General features: G+C 40.0%; 1 protein-coding gene across 4 annotated transcripts in view; it reads right to left on the bottom strand.

The window, feature by feature from the left end:
* The window catches only part of LOC138758488 (non-receptor tyrosine-protein kinase TYK2-like), a 152447-nt gene that overhangs the window by 62020 nt on the left and 69493 nt on the right, over positions 1-20934 (bottom strand). For 3 of the 4 annotated variants that reach the window (XM_069927447.1, XM_069927449.1, XM_069927448.1), the window contains exons 8-10: positions 15804-15961; positions 14130-14253; positions 13604-13657 (exon numbers count right to left, since the gene is read on the bottom strand). In XM_069927447.1, coding sequence (XP_069783548.1) covers positions 13604-13657; positions 14130-14253; positions 15804-15961 — 336 coding nt within the window. The remainder of the gene's footprint in view (positions 1-13603; positions 13658-14129; positions 14254-15803; positions 15962-20934) is intronic. The other variant, XM_069927450.1, reaches the window with a different exon arrangement.

Here is a 20934-nt window from a genome sequence, read left to right as displayed (position 1 = left end):
TAATGTGGCATTGGAGAAACAAAAAATTCTCCGAAAATGTGTAGATCGTTGGAGGAAGAGGGGATGGTTACCCGGGAGCAATGAGATGTTCCTGACAGGTGAGGGAAACAAAATTTTAAAACGTGGAGTCTTAGATAATAAGCTGGAAGAAACAAAACGGGACATAGAAAGGAAAATCATTAATCGAGAGTCTGCACAAAAAAAGATGAGAGACAAGGAGATGCAGTACCGCGATGTCCTAGCTATATTCGAATAATTTGGTCTCCCCGACAACCCACCTATTATGGCCCCTGTAGAAATAGCTTGTAGACCCCCCGCCCTATGCATATGTGGAGTCACAAGGTACCCCTGACACCCCAGACGGGACCCAGGAGTCACGTCCCTTATATCCAGATATTGAAACACTAGGACATGACAGGAACATCGGGAATAGGGACACGTCAGACAAGGTTCAGGCCCCTTTACTAAAAATAGAAGGGGGAGTAATAGATATCGAGACCCCCGCGGGATCCAAGAAAATAGAAAAAGACTTAGAGACACAGAAAAGGAACATGAAAAAGGTTCAGGATAACACTGAAAACTTAAACAAAGATGTGAATGTGCTGGGGCAGATCAGTAAGGAACAAAAAGAATTAATGGTAGATGTATTGAGAGAAATGGAAAAGATAACTCCAACACTGTCAGCAGAACTCCAAGCAGGAGGAATAGTAATAGGAATAAAGGACGAAAAGTGTAGTACAGATGAGGAAACGAGATACGGCCCACCATGGGAGGAAAGTAGCATAAAAGAACTCAGGAGGGAGAAGAGTAGACATGCCCGCCTGGACATAGTTAGGATGAAAGAGAAAGACGTGAAACCACTAGACTATGACCGAAAAAATTATCTTAGAGACGAGCGTGAACGATATACCTTTGACTCTGAGACATCAGAACCTGACGGGGACAGTGACAGTAGTGACGAAGAGGTGTCTGAACAGGGTGGAATAAATAGATGTATTCCAAGAGTAAAAAAGGAACAGAAATCCCCAAAATTGAGATATCAATGCCCATTGCTGATCACGGGGCAGGGAAATCAAAAATATGTACCCTGGTCACGAATGGACTTAGAGAGTCTAATGAAAAAACTTCCTCCATTGAGTAATGGGGCTGGTCCATGGATTTCTTGTTTTGAGCGAGAAACCTGTCAAGAACAATTAGCACTCGCAGATGTCAGAACTATCATGATAAAAACGAAGGCAGAAGGGGCCCTGAAGCAAATAGAGAGAATCCTTAGAAGCAGTAAATTGGGGGATGAAATAGAATTTGACCCACTTCGAAATAGATTTTGGGAAGCACTTAGAGAAACATTCCCTACACCCTATAGTTTGGACGCCTTGGTAACCCTCCAACTAAAAGAAGGGGAGACTGCGCACGAGTACCTCTCTCGAGCATGGGACTTATGGGAGACAGGGACTGGAGAAAGACCCGACCACAGCCCCCTGGGAAATGCTCATTTTCGTAATGGGACAATAAACGGACTACCTGGACCAGTTCAAGCAAAATTAAGGGAGATTGTGGGATTAGAGAAGATGTCAGAGGACTTGTGGAAAAGACACCTGACACATGCACTCAAACGACATCGTCAATCAGAGCAGGCTAAGTCAGAAAGTGCATCCCAGAAGGGAGTGGACAAGACAACCGATAAATTGATGAGAGCCATAGAACAAATAGGGATTAAACTAGTGGCCCAACAGATAGTCCCACAGGCCATGGGGCCAGTGATAAATCCGGGACCCCAAGTAAGGAATGGTTGGGAAAGACCACTAAGTACCATGTATAGAGGAGAACATACCCTATGCTGGCACTGCCAAAATCCTGGACACTACCAGCAGGACTGTCTAGAGGCTATAGAGGAAGAGGAGGAAATTTAAGAGGACAAGCAAGGGGTAGGGGTGGACACATTGATCGGCCCCAGAAAATTGGGGGATGGCAGAGTGATCAACAAGTCCAGGCACCCCAGTGTGATGACGATATTAGGGAAGGCGCTGAATTTGATTATTGACGGGGCCCTGGAGAATCAAAAATCACGCCTCCCTGGGAGCCACCGAAAATTTGGGGGACGGTAAATGGAGAAAAAATTGAATTTATGATTGACACAGGGGCAGCGGTTACAACCGTGATTAAACAGCCCCCAGGGAGCACATATTCGGGCAAAACATTATCTACAATAGGATTCTCCGGGATAAGGGAAACACAGCCCTATACAGATAACATCGACATGACATTTGGACGACAAAGGGTTAGAGCACCTGTCCTGGTTGTGCCAAGTTGCCCCATTAATTTATTGGCAAGGCACATTCTTACTAAACTGGGAATAACCATACAATGTTCTGAGAAGGGCCTTCGGTTAACATACCCAGGGGACACAATAGAAAGGGAAGGACAGTTTATAGTAATGACTCCAACCAATGCTTCAGAAGACTCTGTGGAAGTTATTATTTTCTGGAGTCGACTACTGTATGATGAACCAGGCCTGGGGTTGATTAAACAGTTTTTTGAGTGGAGGGTCAGTATTCCTCAGTATGGGGATTACCAATATCCACTGGATCCTATGCATGTAACATTAAACTATACCATCCACCTGGACCAGGAGTATGAGGAGAGGTGGGACTCTCTAAAAGAAGGGAAGACAGAAATGATACATTGTCCATTTATCTTTGTGGGTAAGGAGGGAATAGCTGCTATGGTTGTCATGACAGAAGAACAAATGGAGCGGTTCTGCTTAGGAGTAGAAAGTGTGCCACATGTAACCTTGGGAATTGCCAAAGATCACCACGCCCGACAGTTGGGTCCGATGGTGAAGGAAGCGATGGGGTGTGAATACAGGCAGACAGAAATCCTGGGATATTCCACCTCGGAGGGAGGGAAATTTATCAGACTGAATATTGAAGCATGGGACCGGGTAGTGAATGAGAAAGTAGAAAGAGACCGACCCATAAAAGGAGAAAATATTGATCACGGGGACTCAGACAAATATCTTTATGATCTGAGTCCACAAATGTGGACAATGCCGAGGGTCCTATGGGCATTCCTGTTGATGGGTTGCCAAACAAGCCAACAGAGTAGTTCGGATCCATGCGGGGCCAAAGTTATTCTGAAGATAGATAAAGACAAGGATAGCACCTTCCAGTTGGATCTATGCTGCACTTCTATCTCTAATAACACAGGGCCAGATGGGTCACTCACTAAGGGGCTGACAAAACTTAAGGCATTGGCGAAGGAATTAAAAGCCCAATCTGGAGTCTCTAACCCTGTTTTGTCCTGGTTACATGGAGTGTTTGGGAAATGGGGCACAATGTTGGGACAACTTTTCCTAGGATTGTTCATTTCTGTATCCATTTTTATCACTTGTGGCTGTTGTTGTATTCCATGCATTCGAACGTTGGTCACGAGGACCATTGAGAGAGCCTTTGCCAACCGCGATGAGCTGCCTCCAAAATATCAAGCTCTACAAGCTACGGAGCGGGACTTTCTCACGTCACGGGGGCGTCAAAAATTGCTGAGATCGATCCGGAGTCTGATGGAGAATGTGACGAGGAGGAGGGATTATAAAATAGATTGTAGCACAAATGTTAAATTTTATCTTAACTAATTACTAATGCTTAGAAGGGATAGCTAGTTATTTGCTTGGGGGCAAACGGGGAGAAAACTTGTAAACGGACAATGGGATCGGGGAAACGGATGGGGGGTATACGCTAAAGAGGGTTGGGGGGAGCCCAATTGTTAGGTCTGCTTTGTTCATGAATGAGTGAGTCAAACACCAGACTGAGTCGAAATCATGGTTCTTTGTTCTTTATTACCGGATTGTAACACTTGCAACTAACAGTGTTAGTTGGAGAAGGCGCATTCTGCCGTTATCAGCAAGTGGTGTTTTTTTTATACCTCAGGATACGTACTTAGTAAATTATCATACCATTACATTGTCCAATGAATTAGCTGTTGTTACCCTTCTCTGTTAGTCTGCTGCACATCATTCTTGTTAGTGCAAAGCTTATCTTGAGTGTACAAGGTCACATCTGCATTCTGTTACTCCTTAGTACTGGGTGACTCCTTCTCCGGTCCCATCTCATGATGTTTTTACCTTACAGTATACAAATAAATAAAAACCTCGGCCATCTATATAAACTCAATTATTATCCACTAATGAAAAAATTACAGGACGACTTAGAGCATTGCAAAGACTTACCACTAACACTAATAGGAAGGATAAACTGTATTAAAATGAACATTTTCCCAAGGATACAATACCTATTTCAGGCATTGCCAATACACTTGACAGAGAAATTCTTCATGGAGTTAAAGAAAATAATAAGGAAATTTTTATGGAAAGAGAGGAAACCGAGGATAGCACTAGATAAATTAACAGAATGGTATAAACAAGGAGGCTTACAACTGCCAAACTTTAAAAATTATTATAGAGCCGCACAATTAAGATACCTATCAGATTTTTATCAAACAAGGGAAAAGCCAGATTGGACTAGATTAGAACCAGATAAAATAGGGGAGAAGATACCTGAACATATATTATATAAATGGGATGAAAAATTGGTACAACATAGGAGTTCTTCAGTATTACATCATTTGCTCAATATTTGGAAGAAGATTCACGTAGAAAGGAATAAAACAAATTACCAATTACCAAAACTAATACTGACGCAAAATCAGTTAATCCCTTTTACAATAGATAACCTTTCCTTTAGAGAATGGGAGAAAAAAGGGATCAAAAGAATAGAAAATTGTTTTTCAGGAAATAGATTATTATCCTTTGAACAAATGAAAGATAAATACAATAATACTCAAGATACAGTGCTGGCATACTACCAACTGAGATCCTACTTGAAGGACAAATTGGGAAGCAGTCTGAGGTTACCAGAGGGAAGTAACTTTGAATATGTGATTACAGATACAATGATAATCAAAAAATTTATTACAAATATGTATATTAAACTGCAAGAAAAGGAGAACGAGGAAACAAATGGTAAAACTAAACAAAAATGGGAACAAGATTTAAACATAAAGATAAAGAAGGAAACATGGGAGAAGTTATGCTCTGGAACTATGAGAAATACAATAAACCACGAGGTTACGTATGATACAATATAACTGGATACACAGGCTATACATTACACCTCAAAAGTTAAATAAATAGGACCCAACAGTATCTGACAGATGTTTTCATTGTAAAAAAGAAGTGGGAACAACAATTCATGCAATCTGGACATGTGAGAAAGTAGAAAAATTTTGGGAAAATCTAAACCAGACATTAAATAAAATTACAGAAAACAATATACCAAAAAACCCAGAGATCTTCCTCCTAAGTAACATAAAAAAACAAAGAATTTGGACTTGATTTGGATGGTGCACAAAAAAGATTTGTTATGATAGCTCTAGCCGTAGCAAAAAAATGTATTATGTCAGCCTGGAAATTAGAAGATAACTTGAGAATACAACAATGGTATATAGAAATGAATAAATGTATTCCATTAGAAAAAATAACATATAATTTAAGAAATAATATTGAAATATTTGAACAAATATGGGAGCCATACATGAAACACAATAGAGAAAACCTACCGGGGACATCTACCACCTAAAATAATGAAAGGAGAAGGAAATGAAAAGAATTGACTCAGTAGAATTTCTTGTTTATTTTTATTGAATGACAACATTGTTTGACTGGTTTAATGTATCTTAGAGTCTGTACTTTAAATGAATGGGGGGGAGGTAGGGAAGATGGGATGGGAGGAGGGAGGGGGGGAGAAAATGACACTGTATATATTTGAAAAGGAAAATGTATGTATCTTGGTCAATGTGGGTTATGGTGTGAAAAATAGAAAATTTAAAAAAAACTTCTACTGCTGTACTGTGGTAAGCATATTGACTGGTTGCAACATGATCTAGTTTGGTGCCTCAAGAAGGCAGCCAATATCATAAAGAACCTCCATCACCTTCATAACCTCTACTCACTTCTACCTTTGGGCATCCAGAATCCAGCAGCTCCAGTTTCAAGAACAGTTTTTAACTCTAACATCTATCACTCTCGAATTTCCCAGGACCACCCTCCCCATAACCTAGTCCAGAACCACCAAAATAACTGTTTGCAACATTGAAATTTTTTTTCCCTCTCCTTGCACTAACTGCAACCAGAAATATTTACCTTTATATTACTGTATATATTGGCATACAAGTCGAGTCTTGAAACCCTCAAAAATCAGAGGACAACTTATAGCCAAATACAAAAATGAAAAATTCAACTAAAAAATAAAAAAATTGCTCGGTGTATAAAAATTCAACGTATAAAGGAAACACCAAAAAAGAACCAAACCTACAACAATTTTTTTTTTTTTTAGCAGCAGAATTGCTGGATTTCTTGACCACTTCGATTACTTTTAACTTAAAACTTGCTTCATACTTTTGTTGTTTCGATGGAGGCTCCCTCTGGCAACACCCGACAGCTCATCAATGTGAATTTTTTGGAGGGAGGGGGCTGAATTATGCGCCTGATCCATGATAAAACTATGAAAATGAGGCCCCAAAATATATGGCAGTGATCTCTTTCTGACTTGGCATATTGTGGTAATTAAATCTATATTTTTGTAGAGGGTGTATCTTGACATATTTGTTTGACTGCAACAAGTATGAATTTGAGTGTATCTTTCCATTTTATTTGTATTTATGGCAATGAATTCTCATTAATCTTCTACCTGATAGTTCTTCATCTAACACAACCAATAACCAATTGTCCGCTACACGATCAGAACAGAATAGTGTTTCCGACACATCAGCAGTTCTGCACTTGTGGGATCATTCAACATCTAGACCACACAGAAAAAAAAAAGAATGCTCAAAATAGATTTAGACATTTGAGTTTTATGATGTACTCTTTCTTTTGAGTATTTGCCCATTTTTTCACCATTATTTCTTGGATCTATTTTCATTGAATCTAAGAGGTAGGGAGACAATATTTACAGGCAACCAATTCCTGGTGTTCTGGCCCTTGGGATAATGGAAATTACTGCCAATGGCCATCTCGCATGGTATTCTTAAAAAAATTAAATATAAAGACCTGTCCTTCAAACTTTTCCCATCGTTCAGGGACCTAATTTTTATTCATTGATTCACCTATACTCCTTCCAATATAGCATTCTGCAATAAATCTCTCCTCTACTCTTCAATCACAACTCAGAACAAAAATGGTGTCTGTCCTTTAAGTTTGCTCCCCTGGTTGCACTCTAACCTACGTCAATGGCCTCCTGCACTGTTGCAGAAAGCAGGGTCAGCCTCCCATCTTCTGTCTGGGTCTCTCACAGTCAAGATCCAATTCTATAATGTCTAGTAATTGACTTTCTCTGCAACAGAATTTGTCATTTTTGCTTCAAGTTAACCATTCATGATATTTGTTTAATTTTTCTCTCTCCGTCATTGTTGGCAAGGACCTCTGCTCTGCATAGTACATGTTTTATGTTCCTCTTTAAAAAATGTCTCCCTCCATTAATCCTGACAATGACCGCTATGACTTATCCCCCAGCCTCAATGAGAGCTGCTTTGTCTTATCAATCTCCCCATCCCCAACTCACCAAATCTGTCCTCTACAATTTAAAATCAACTTTTCACTCTTCTCCAGTTCTCATAAAAGGCCATCAACCCAAAACACCAGCTGTTCCTTTCCACAGATATTGGGTGACCTGCTGAGTGGTTCTCATAATTTAGTTCATATTTTCAGCATCTGCAGTTTATTACATTTTAATTTACCAGAAATCTATTGCTCCATTTTCAAAAAAATGAAAAGAACATTTTAAAAAACAGCACAGGAAACAGATGCACGTTGAGTTTGGAAGCAGTACAGAGACTCACTGAGTTAAATAGACATCTGTTTTATACAAAGAAACAAGCTGGGGTAAAGCATTAACAAATCAATAGAAATAATATCTTGACTTGAGTTTATCTATTAAGTGAGTTAATCAAATAGTTAAAAGAATGGCAAGACACCCAACTCCCATAGAATTCTCATTCAAAGCCATGTGGAAATTCTTGCCAATGGTCATCTCGCATGGTATTCTTAAAAAAATTAAATATAAACCTTTACCTTTATATCACTGTATAGATTGGCATACAAGTCGAGTCTTGAAACACTCAAAAATCAGAGGGCAACTTATAGCCAAATACAAAAATGAAAAATTCAACTAAAAAAAAAATTGCTCGGCGTATAAAAATTCAGCGTATAAGACGACACGAACACCAAAAAAGGACCAAACCTACAACAATTTTTTTTTTTGCAGCAGAATTGCTGGATTTCTTGGCCACTTCGATTACTTTTAACTTAAAACTCGCTTCATACTTTTGTCGTTTTGATGGAAGCTCCCTCTGGCAACACCCAACAGTTCAGTCAATGTGAATTTTGGGGTGGCACAGTTGGCGCAATGCTTTTACAGTGCCAGCAATAGGGACCTGGTTTGAATCTCGCGCTGTAAGGTGCTGGTATGTTCTCCCCATGTCTATGTGGGTTTTCTCTGGGGGGGCTCCGGTTTCCTCCTGCCATTCAAAGTGTACCGGGGTGTAGGTTCATTGGGTGTAAATTGGGGGGCATGGACTCATGGGCCGAAATGGCCTGTTACCGTGCTCTATGTCTAAATTTAAATTTGAAAAAAAATTGCCATGAATTGGACAAACATGAGTACAGGAAGTGATGTCAGCTGAAGGAACCCGAGCTCTGGAATTTGTTTGGAATAAGCATAGCAAAAGTAGAAATACTAAGGATATTTAAAAATGATAAATTTCCAAGCCCAAATGAAATATATCCCAAGTTGTTTAAAAGCTGCAAGAAAGAAAACTTGAGTGGCTCTGATCAGATTAGTTCCAGATCCAGGTCAGGACAGTTAACACAATGCTGATACAGTGCCAGGACCCTGGGTTCAAATGTGGTGTTGTCTGTAAGGAGTTTGTATGTTCTCTTCGTGTCTGCATGAGTTCCTCCCACCCTTCAAAATGTAGTGGGGGTTGGAAGTTAGAGGTGTAATTGGGCAGCACGGGCTTGTTGGCCAGAAGGGCCTGTTAATGTGCTGCACAAACTAAATTTAGAAATTTAAAATGTAAACATTTAAAATGTAATTATGGTGTGGTAGGATTGGAGAACAGTTTCTGTTATATCCTTTGCAAAATGAATAAACAATTACATTTTGTCGCCTGTCATTTTCTCGTCGGTGATGGGCAAAGTATTAGAAATATTTGTAAGGGACAAATATAAACCTACATTTAGAAAGGCATAGCTTCAACTGAGCCTGTCTATATGGGCTAGTTGAAACAATGCCTCATGTGGTCAACAACTTGATTTTCAGAGAGGTAGGAAAGAAGGTAGAAAAGATTCATTAATTCTCTGCCTGCACTTTTTTGAGCTGAATAGTGAGCATCGTATACAGTGCGCTCTCCATGAAACCCATCCCACACAAGAGTTTTGAAAATGTTCCACATGGCAAACTGTTCAAAAATAGAAGTGTGCATCGATTTAAGGGAGATCAATTAACTGGATCCAAAACTGGCTCAATGGCAGGAAGCAAAATGCAATGACTGTTGTTTTTGTCACTGGAATGAGGCAATGATCAGGGCTCGACAACTCAGCACCTTGGTTTCCATTCCATGTATGAATGATTTAAACTTGAAAGTTGGTGGCAAGATAGGAAATCTTTAAATAATATAGAAATATTGTGAAGTTGTAAGATCAGTGTAAAGGTCAAGGATGTTAATAAAGTTGTCCTGGAGACAAGGTCACACCAAAGCGAGATTGATCTGACAGCCAGAAGAATCAATCAGGAAAATAGCCTCCTCCTACATCATAAAGAAATATGAAGGCTTGGGATTTGGAGGGCTCTGATTAAGTGCATTTGCGAGCTTAATTCTTTTCCACTGATGCGCTGAACTGCTTCCTTCTGTGTCATAGATTTTCTAAGAACTGTCGAGCTCCCCATGGAATAAAAGAAAAGACCCATCTGCTTGAACAAAACATGAGGCAACATCTTGGCAGACAAGAGGTGCAAAAAAGAAACAGGATGCAGCCATGAATCATTTACATTGAAGCCAAAGTACTGTCACAAGGAGAGATCGGGGTGAAATTTTTGTCCAATACTTCCTTCAAGTCCCTCTTTCTCTTCCATGAGGTCACACAGCATTAAATGGGCTTCCCATTTCTCCCCAGAGAATAATGTTTAAAGACAACAAATTATGACAAAAACCGATCTAATTCTTCGGAGGATGGGGGAAAGAAAAGCCATCTGATGCTCATTAATGATTTTAACAGTTGAAGCAAAAAAAAAAACAGGCAGACCTCCTCCTCTCCTCCGCCCACCTTTTTTTAAATTCAGGTAACTGCCTTTTTGCTCCTACCTTAACAAAAGGCTCAGCCTAAAACATTGGTTATGTATCTTAATCTTTGTGATATAAAGTACACTGTTTGACCTGCTGAGTTTTTCCAGCGTTGTGTTTTTAATTTAATTTTACACTTCCTAAAACATTGGTTATGTATCTTAATCTTTGTGATATAAAGTACACTGTTTGACCTGCTGAGTTTTTCCAGCGTTGTGTTTTTAATTTAATTTTACACTTCCTAAAACATTGGTTATGTATCTTAATCTTTGTGATATAAAATACACTGTTTGACCTGCTGAGTTTTTCCAGCGTTGTGTTTTTAATTTAATTTTACACTTCCTAAAACATTGGTTACCCTTTACTTTACATGACCTGCTGAGTTCACCAGCACATTTGTGTGTTGCACTACAATCCCAGCATCTGCAGATTTTTCCTCACAATAAAACCACAGTTAATGTCAACCTATTAAAACAAGATATTCTTGGCCCTATTCCTGCCTTCCAGTGTTACTGATTGGAGAGCATTTCTTCCCTCTAGTACATTATGAGAAAAGGTAACTCTCGCTTTCTTGGCTGCCCAGACAGATACTGACTGAAACATAACTGTTTTGTTCACTTCATTACAAGACACAATCCCGACCAACGAAGTTGGCATTCTTCTCTGCGGCCACCCACAGTAGAAAGCACCGAGGTGGATGTGATCCTGTCTTGAATCAAAACAAATTAAAGCTATTTGTTTATATTTATTGATAGAATACGTACAGTAAAATTCCCAGTATCCGAAATTCAAACCGGGAAAGGAAGGAAATAAATAGATAGCAAGAATGAATAAAAATGTAAATAAAAGTTTAAAATTGTAAACGTTCTCCGAAGCCACACACAACCCCTTGGTGAAGGTGGAGGCAAACATTCAGTCAGCAGAGCCCTGCCCGAGGCAGCTGTTTGAATCAAGTTTCAATAAAGTTGTGTTTGAATCAAATGGCAGCGCCCAAGACGAAGAGCCGGCCAATGCTGCTCGTCAATGGGGCAACTCTCCCAAAGTATCTCTCTATCTCTGCCTAGTAGGAGTCTTTATTTGTATTAAGTTTGTTAGTAAGGCTTCATCTGTAAACTTGAGGGCGGGGTTTCATTATGACAGTGGCACGATTAGCATAGCAGCTAGTGCAATGCAGTTACTGTGCCAACGACCTTGGTTTAAATTTAAATTTTGTAAGTTAGAGGAATTACCTGATTAAAGTAAATTTTACATAATTAAGGACTACACTACTGATTTTTTTCAAATTACATTTTGCACCGTCTTTTGCCCTTTAAATAGGGTATTCTTAATGCAAGTGTATTAGTTCGGTATTGAAAGAGTGAATCTCAGTCAACCTGAAAATTCACTTATTTTGCATCTGCATTCCCTGTAGGTGCCAGATAATGGGTGTTTTACTGTATTGCTGTGAAGGCCAGCATTTACTGACCATCTGTTCCTGCCCGAAGGAACTGTATTATAATCATTTACATGTGTATTGACCAATGTTGATGATGAGATCAAATAACCTGGGTGGTCCCATGTTCATACCTAATACCCTTTAATGTCACATGCAAATTATGCAATTTGTTATTCAATGTCTGCTGATGTCTATTCAAACATGGAGTCGAGTGCCCTTGTGATAATACTGTGAAAACTAACAAGGAAGAACTAGAGGGATGAAGGTAATGATTGTTTCTATATTTATCAGTGATGGATGTCATCTGTTGCATGTTAACCAATCTGGAACTGGGGCCATTGTGCTGTCTTGTGGAACTATCTGCCATGTTCTTCTTCCCTCCCGATCTCCATCCTGCTGCAGAGTAAAAGCTTTCCCTCTTTTGCTAACTCGTGCTCTCTCACTCTCAGCTGCTGTAAACAAAAATCGGCCACCGAGAGATCGTTTCCGAGCTACTCCAACAGCACCTTGCAATCCCACAACTGCCAAAAGGAGACAAGGGAAGCAGGCTCATATGAATGCTTCCATCTGCATACAAGTACTTTAAAACCCCTGGAACTCCAGTACTCGGCAAAAAAATCCAAGGAAAATAAATAAATAAGATTATAATAAATAAAAATTGAAATTAAAGTTTAAAATTGTAAGAGTAATAACCTTTGGTGAAAGTCAGAGCAAATATTGAGCTAGCAGAGTGCCTTAGTCGTGCTTTGCTTGTAGCAGCTGTTTGAATGAAGTTGTGCTTGAATGAAGTTGTGTTTGAATAAAGTGGCGTTGCCCAGGATGAAGAGCTGGTTGATGCCGCTCTCCATTGGGGTGACTCTCTCTTAAAGTGTCTTATTCCCTGCTTAGTAAAAGTCTTTATCTTTATTAGTATATTATTTATATTAGTAAGGATTTATCTGTAAACTTGGGGTAGGGGAATTTAATTATCTATAATGTTATTGTTCGTATTTTGGGCGACTCTGTAGAGGGGGAGGAACCTGCAGATGCAGCGAAAGTTAAATGTTTTCATAGAATGTGACTACTTTAAGGTTTATATATCCATGCAAGTGAAGTTTCTTCAATGTAACTTGGAATTGTATTTTTGCCTTTTAAACTGTTTATTCTTAATACAGGTATATTAGTTAAACATTGTCAGAGTGAATCTCAAGCAACCGGAAAACCACTCTTATCTGGCATTTATGAATCCCAGAGGTGCCAGATACCGGGTTATACCATATTCACCTTGGTAATGATGCCCTCATCTCAGAAAATTAATAGACAGAAAAACAAAAAGCAGACCAAGCATGTCTCCTGGTGACTTAAGATGGGAAGGAACCGGGCTGGGGGGGTGGGAGAATAAAGGTCACTGCGAAATCGGTTGATGCTTGCGGGTAAGTTTGCAAACCGAATGGAAAGGGGAGTTGTGGTTGCCGTCAAGGGACAAGGGGCAATCCAAGGAGGGGGGGGATTCATTTGGGGTTAAAGGATTATTGCTTGTGGGGATCGTTGGAGTATTTCATGTCTCAAGTGCGTTGTCATATATTGAGATTAAAAAGGAAAACTTAAAAAACAGTAATGGAAAAAAAAAGGGGATGGAGGTGGTAAAGAGGCAGAAAAGAAGTGAAAATAAAAATATAAGATGGCCACGTTGGACTATAAACATTAACAGAATATAACCAAGTTTAAGTGTATCCCATTGGGAAAAAAAATCACATATAATTTAAAAGATAAAGTTAGAATGATTGAAAAAACCTGAGAACCATATATGGAACATAACAGAAAGAGCAGGCCTCGGACCATCACCACCTAAAATGATAAGAAGATAAACACGATCAGATTTAATGTGTATAAGTAGATGATGCGAGTCTTTTTTGTTTGTATTCCTTTTGAATAAAGATATTGTTTTATTGTATTTTATATGTTCAGTATTTACTGTTTTTGGAGTAGGGGTGGGAAGGGGGAAGGGAGGGATGGGGGGTAAAAGAGAAAATGTCACTGTGGATATTTAAAGAGAAGCATCTGTAAATATTTTGGTTGATATGGTTCATAGTGCAATAAATAAAGAATTACAAAAAAAAGGGAACCAACCCCAACCCCTCACCCAGCCTCCTCCTCAGCACCTCTGCCATGAGCCTGTCCCAGTGAGATTCAATAAGCTGTGCACATGTTCTTAGAAACAGTGTTCTTGGAAAGTGCTTTCATCTCAATACTCCACAGAATCATGGTGTCACACCCTGAATTCCAACTGACGCAAAATCTGGACAAACAGCACACATACCTGAGGCTTTTCCTTGCTCACAATAGTCATGATAATCTTGTTGAAGTCTAAAGCACTCCATCGTAGCACATAAAGCCCTTCTTTGTTCTCCTCCTTCCGTAGCTTATTGGTGACATAGTGCGGTCTATGGGAATAGTAAGGAAAAGGTTGAAGGTCCACTTCCTCCCTACCTTTGATTCTTATATCTCACACAGGTTGAACAAAACTATAAAAGTCGTGCCAGACGAATGGAAATTGCTGAAACCAGTGAATAACAGGTGCTGATCACCGACAAACACACGCAACTTCTCATGCATACCAAATTAGAAGACACCACACCTTGCGATCTGACCACCTACAACAGGAAACACTGGGGTGAGTTTGATCCTCTCTGGAGTCAAGAAGTGTATTGAACTTTACACGAGTTTGTTCTTCATTCATTAACAGAACGTAAGCATTGCTGGGACAGTCGGCATTTACCGTCCTTAAATTGTGGAACATGCACAGCAATTATGATGGGCAGTCTAGGTCAACCAGAGATAACCCATACAGGCAAAAGACAACTAATTTTCTTCACTAAATGATGGGCACGAAGGTCAGCTTCTGCAAAATCCAGTCACCTCATGGACTTTAGGACAAGTTTTCTTTTCAGATTTTAAATTAAATTCGCTATGTGCCATTGGGGCAGGGAGTCGTTGGTTGAACTTGCGTGATTGTCTCATATTCCAGGCTTCTGGATTACAAGGAACCTTGACTGTGTGGATTAAAAATTGGTTTGCAAGTAGAAAGCAGAGTAGAGGTAGTGAACGGAAAATATTCTGCTGGGAGGTCAGTAACTAATGGAGTTCTGCAGGGATCTGTTCTGGGACCATTGAGATATTTATAAATGATCAAGATAAAGAAATGGAAGGATGGGTTAACAAGTTTATGGATGATATGCAGGTTGGAGGAGATGTGGACAGCGCCGAAGTTTGGAGGAGATGTGGACAGCGCTGAAGTTTGAGGAGTTGTGGACAGCGCTGAAGGTTGGAGGAATTGTGGACAGAGCTGAAGTTTGGAGGAGTTGTGAACAGCGCTGAAGTTTGGAGGAGTTGTGGACAACGCTGAAGGTTGGAAGAGTTGACCACTGAAATTTGGAAGAGTTGTGGACAGTGGTGAAGTTTGGAGGAGATGTGGACAGCCCTTAAATTTGGAGGAGATGTGGACAGCCCTGAAGTTTGGAGGAGTTGTGGACAGCGCTGAAGTTTGGAGGAGTTGTGGACAGCGCTGAAGTTTGGAGGAGTTGTGGACAGCGCTGAAGTTTGGAGGAGTTGTGGACAGCGCTGAAGTTTGTCATCATTACAAAAGGATATAGACAGGATGCAGAGTTGGGAAGTAAAGTGGCAGATGGAGTTCAATCTGGATAAATGTGAGGTGATGCATTTTGGAAGGTCAAACCTGAAGTCTGAAAACAGAGTCAATGGTCAGATCATATGATAGCTTATCTCATTCTATATTCCACCACACATATCCTGAAGAAAAGCACAGAGCATGATTTTCTCTCCATGTACCATGTGTTATTTCCATACTGGGAAACTCTAAAAGGACATCATAAAGAGGGTGCCTTAAAGGAGAAGAATTTCAGCAAGCCACTTATACGTCAATTCTACACACACAATCATAACATTAGTAGCAATCAGTTAGTCTGACACTTACTGCATCGGTCCATGGATGCCACTAGTGATGCTCAGGACAACCCGTGGAGGGGCTACCTCATGACACAGATAGTGGTGCGAGTCAGTCGTCAGACGAGAATAGCCATCGATCAGTGATGCAAAGGAAAGTGCCAATTTATGCGAGGTCAGCACCAGGTCCTGCAGATACAAAGAGAAAAGAGTTAGCAGTGATGACCATTGTGCTTACATTGTTCAGCAAATGCTTTATTCCACGTATTCAAAACGTAGATCAAAAGAACATCAGATTTATGCTGCTCCGTGGCTACAGTATAGGTTAGCATCTCATTTCAGTTTACTCTGTGGATTCTTTGTAATATGCAGCATATTTGGTGAATGCTTATTGTTGCATGGTTTTCGAAGCTGGACTGAAGAAACTTTGAAGTACGTCACGTTTGGCACATTTCCTGGACCCTGTTTAAACAAGGTGCCCCTGGGAACGTCAGCACTGTTTATAAGTTTATATATTTTTACTGAAGAGAGGCAGCGCGATTAGCGTAGCGGTCAGCACAAAACTTTTATGGCACCAGCAACCGGGGTTAAAATCCGGCGCTGTCTGTACATTCTCCCCATGTCCCCATGCACAGGTTTCCTCTGGGTTCTCGGTTTCCTTCCACCCTTAAAAATATACAGGGTTGTAGATTAATTAGGGTATTTGGGCAGCATGAGCTCATGGGCCAGAAGGATCTGTTACCATGCTATAAACCTAATTTTTTAAAAAATGATTGATGTCTGAATAACCATTAAAGTTCACACAGGCCCTTCAACTTATCTCATCCATGCCGAACTATTTTTACACCTTGACCCATGCCTCTTAAGTGTCTAATTAAGGAGAACATGAAGTGAGCCTGAAACACACAATGGTTGATGGATCAGTCAGTCATATATCAACAGGCTGCAGTGATATAAATATTTTTGATAAAAAATTTTTAAACAGTCCAACATCACAAGGCATTTCATGAGCACATGTTATCAAAGTTCAAGGCAACCACAAATAAATATTGGATCAAACACTTAGCCATAGACAAGGCCCTTCAAATTCTTTGTCAGATCCTAAAGAACATTAGCTCACTGCCTTCAAGACCCAACAGGTGTCTGACCACAACCCTCGCTGTCTAGTAATCCAAAGGGTCGATCAGTTTCTCTAAAAATATCAACCTCTTAATTACCATTGAATTAATAATCTGATCCACTATTAGAATTTTTAAATGTTTTCTACACCTTAGAAATTTGGAGAGAGAGATTATTGTTTTGTCTTTAGTTTATTTCATCATAATTTCCGCTTGAGTGAAATGTTGCACAAGCCGGAAGATAATTGGGAAATGTAGAATAATGAGTTAAAAACGTGCACAAACAAATTTTAGGTGACGAAAACTCTGGGGAATGCTGAACGTGTTCCTGCATTTTGAAGCACGCTGATGGCACATACTCCATTCCCTCAGACTCTTTTGGTACAAGATTAAAATCAAATGCAAATCGGACTTGACTAAATATTATCCAGACATGACATAACCCAAATATTGATGTTAAATACACCACTTGCCAGTAACGTTAAGCAAATCATCTTGACCTGGATAAAATATTAAACTGGGCTGGTATGGCACTGCTCAATCAAAACTAGAATATGCACCAGGCACAAACCTAACATATAACCATATAACCATTTACAGTGCGGATCAAATTGGATAACCTCACATTTCCGCGTTATATTCTGCCTCCCATTTTCTCTTGTTAATTTATTATGACACCATCTCCAGAAGCCTCACTGCCTCCTCCTCACATCATGCACTGCCATCTAGCATGGTCCCACTGGCAAGCTTGAATATTTTCTACTTGATGCCTCATCTAAATGATCATATAACTAACCATATAACTGTTTACGGCGTGGAAACAGGCCATGTTGGCCCTTCAAGTCCACGCCGGTTCACTTGAACAACTCCACTAGCTCCCCCCTCCCGCTTTCCGCCCATAATCCTCTAACACCCTCACCTCCATGTACACATCTAACCTTCTCTTAAATGACAAAAGGGACCATGCCGCAACTATCTCCTCTGGAAGATCATTCCATTCTGCCACCACTCTGAGTGAAGAAGCATCCTCTAACATTTCTCCTAAAGTTTTGCCCCCTTACTCTTAACATGCCCTCTTGTTCCAAGCTCCCCTGCCCTCAGGGGAAAGAGTCTATTTATGTCTAGTCTCTCTATTCCCTTCATAATTTTAAACACCTCTATCAAGTCCCCTCTCAGCCGTCTGCATCCCAATGAATAAAGTCCCAGGGTCTATCTAGTAGCCAAGCTCTAAACTGATGTGCACACCTTTGCCCATAACCTCTTCCTCAGTCTCTCATTTTCCCTATACATCTCCCTTTCAAACTCCACTTCTGCTAAACCCATCCCTCTCTCAGCCCAGTCCAATTAATCCCCTTCCTCCTCCTTTCTTTCCCTTCACCACTCCAACCCTCCACCTCCCTTCTGGACTTCCACTCCCTTCATGCTCCACTCCCCACCACCCACCCATCTCCACTTGCTGCTCTCTTTTGGGACAAAAAATGTTTCACAGTCACCTCTTCTGATTGCAGGAGCCAGGTCACCCAGGGCTTGCTGCAGAGCACAGGAATTCCAGCTGCCAATCAAATTTTGTTTGGTGTCAGCGACTAGTTGGTAAACACTAATAGTTAAGGTACAAGTGTCATGGTCAGGCAAGGTGTAACACAGAATGAATTCATCCACCAACCTCTGGCTAAAATCATCAACCATCAGAAAGGTGAAAAAACACAATGCTGAAGGAACTCAGTAGGTGAACTTTATGTAGCAAATATAAAGATACATAACCAACATTTTTCATCAAGGTATGAAAAATATTGGCAGATACCCAAACAAAATGGTAGGGGGGGTGGGCAGGGGGAGGAGCATGCTCCCAAAGGTAATAGGTGGATAAGGGAGGGAGGGCACAACAGCAAGAAAGTAGATTCTGAGAATCTACTGTTATTTAAGAATATTTATTTTTATACATGCACTGCACTTAAATCACGTAAATACATGTGCTATGTCAATATGTGTTTGCTGCTCTGAGGACTGACGAATACCGTTTTGTACAGCTGTACTTTACAATTGTACGATAAGAAACTTGAACTTGAAATGGGATCCCTTAAACCTTTCCAATTGACTAGTTTTCAATCTCCTCTCTTAAAATGATCAGAATTTTGGTTAGAAAAATAAATTCAAGGGAAACAAATTCATGCAGAATATAAAAAACTATATTTTGACTGTCTTGGACAAAGTGATTGTCCCTTTAACAAGTTACTCAAGAGCATGTTTACAGATCCTTCATGTTCAGAGTATTATCAAATTCTTGATCTCAACAATATCTCTTATGGTTGTGAAGGCTTATCTAGTGGACCACATTAACAAAGTCCCAAGTTGAATATTTTAACCAATATCACAGGACGTGACTGCCATTTAGGAGAAAGAAGAAAGGAGAAAGCACGGAGGAAGACAAGGAAACATGAGGGAGAATTGCAAACTAGTTTACAGCCGAGCAAAATCTGCAGGATGCCACGTCTCTGTAGATTACAGAACCTGTCAGATTTCATATTTATTGTTAGAGTACATACATGACATCGCGTAAAGTTGAGATTCTTTTTTCCTGCGGGCAAGGCAGATTTACCACTTATTGGCTAGCAGTGCACAGACTGTCAGTGTGGTGCTCAGAGAACAATCCGGTATTAAATTCCTCAAAGACAAAAGAGGTCGTAAAGGATTTCAGGAGGAGCAGTATGGGCCCAGCTCCATTGTATATTAATGGGTGGAAAGGGTTTCTGGGAAAATATTTGGCTGCAGATCTTTCTTGGACTGTTAATAATGTGACAGAGAATATACTGGTGCTTGAGAGAAAAATTGGGAAAGGTTTGTTAGAGCAGGTCACAGACAAACACTTAAAAACACAGAATTTTTGCAGGAGCTTTTGCAGGAGTGCTCAGACTCATGATGGACTGTTATTTGCAAAAGGCAACAAATGTAACAAGCTTTGTCTGAAAATAGGAAAAGTAGCCAAGCTATAGAGAGAGGAGAGAGAGAGAGAGAGAGAGAGAGAGAGAGAGAGAGAGAGAGAGAGAGAGAGAGAGATTCCCAAGGAATAGGAGAAACAGAAAAGAACTCTGTGGTGACCTGAAACAATAAAAACTCTGAAAACCAACAGGAACCTTTCCAAGTGGTAACCATTTACCTGTTAAGCACCAAAGCCTGGTGAACTATATTAATGTTAACTTCTGTGCACAGTGCACTGCAACCAGTGAGATTGGACTGTGAACCAAAGAACTTTGGTGAATGTACACCCACATTACACACACGTGCACTTAGCATTAGAAAGGGGTTAAGAGAGTCAATAGAGATAAGTTAAAGTTTGATTCTATTTTCATATTCAAAGATAATTAAAAACAACTTTTGTTTAAGTAACCCTTTGTTGTGGTGCATATCTATTGCTGCTGGGTTTTGGGGTCCTCTGGACTTGTAACAATACCACCACTATAGTCAAGAAGCCACATCAACATCTCCATTTCCTGAGAATCCTTCATGAAAATTAATCTACAGGAGAAGTTATTGATATCCCTCTATCGCTGCTCTATTGAGTCTGCTGACTTACTGCATTCCTGTGTGGTACAGCAGCAGATAAAAGAGGGATCTTCAGAGAGGATATCAATATGGCCCAGAAGATCATGGGGTTTTCCCTGTCCCCTTAGGAAGATTTATTTCCATCTTGCTGTATCGAGAAGACAGCTGATATCCTTAAGGATTCTACTCGGCCCGGGGCTATCAATTGTTTGACTTATTGCCCTTGGGTAGACGATACAGGTCCATTAAATGATGGACAAACAGACTCAAGTACAGATTCTATCCCAGAGCCTTTCAAGAATAAAACTCTGCCAATTAGTGTGTTTGTATTTTGTTTTGTTTTACTGTTTCTTTCCTTTATTATTATTACTGCTTTATTTGCTCGTATGTTATATTGTGAGGTCCATAATTGCACTTTTTAAATTTCATTGCATTTCCTTACATAAGTACTTACTATTACATGTAAACAAATAAAGAAATCCAAACACTAATTGAAATACAGAG

Source organism: Narcine bancroftii, chromosome 3 (genome assembly GCF_036971445.1).
Source record: "Narcine bancroftii isolate sNarBan1 chromosome 3, sNarBan1.hap1, whole genome shotgun sequence".
Taxonomy (NCBI): domain Eukaryota; kingdom Metazoa; phylum Chordata; class Chondrichthyes; order Torpediniformes; family Narcinidae; genus Narcine; species Narcine bancroftii.
This window is presented reverse-complemented; position numbering and strand designations above follow the sequence as displayed.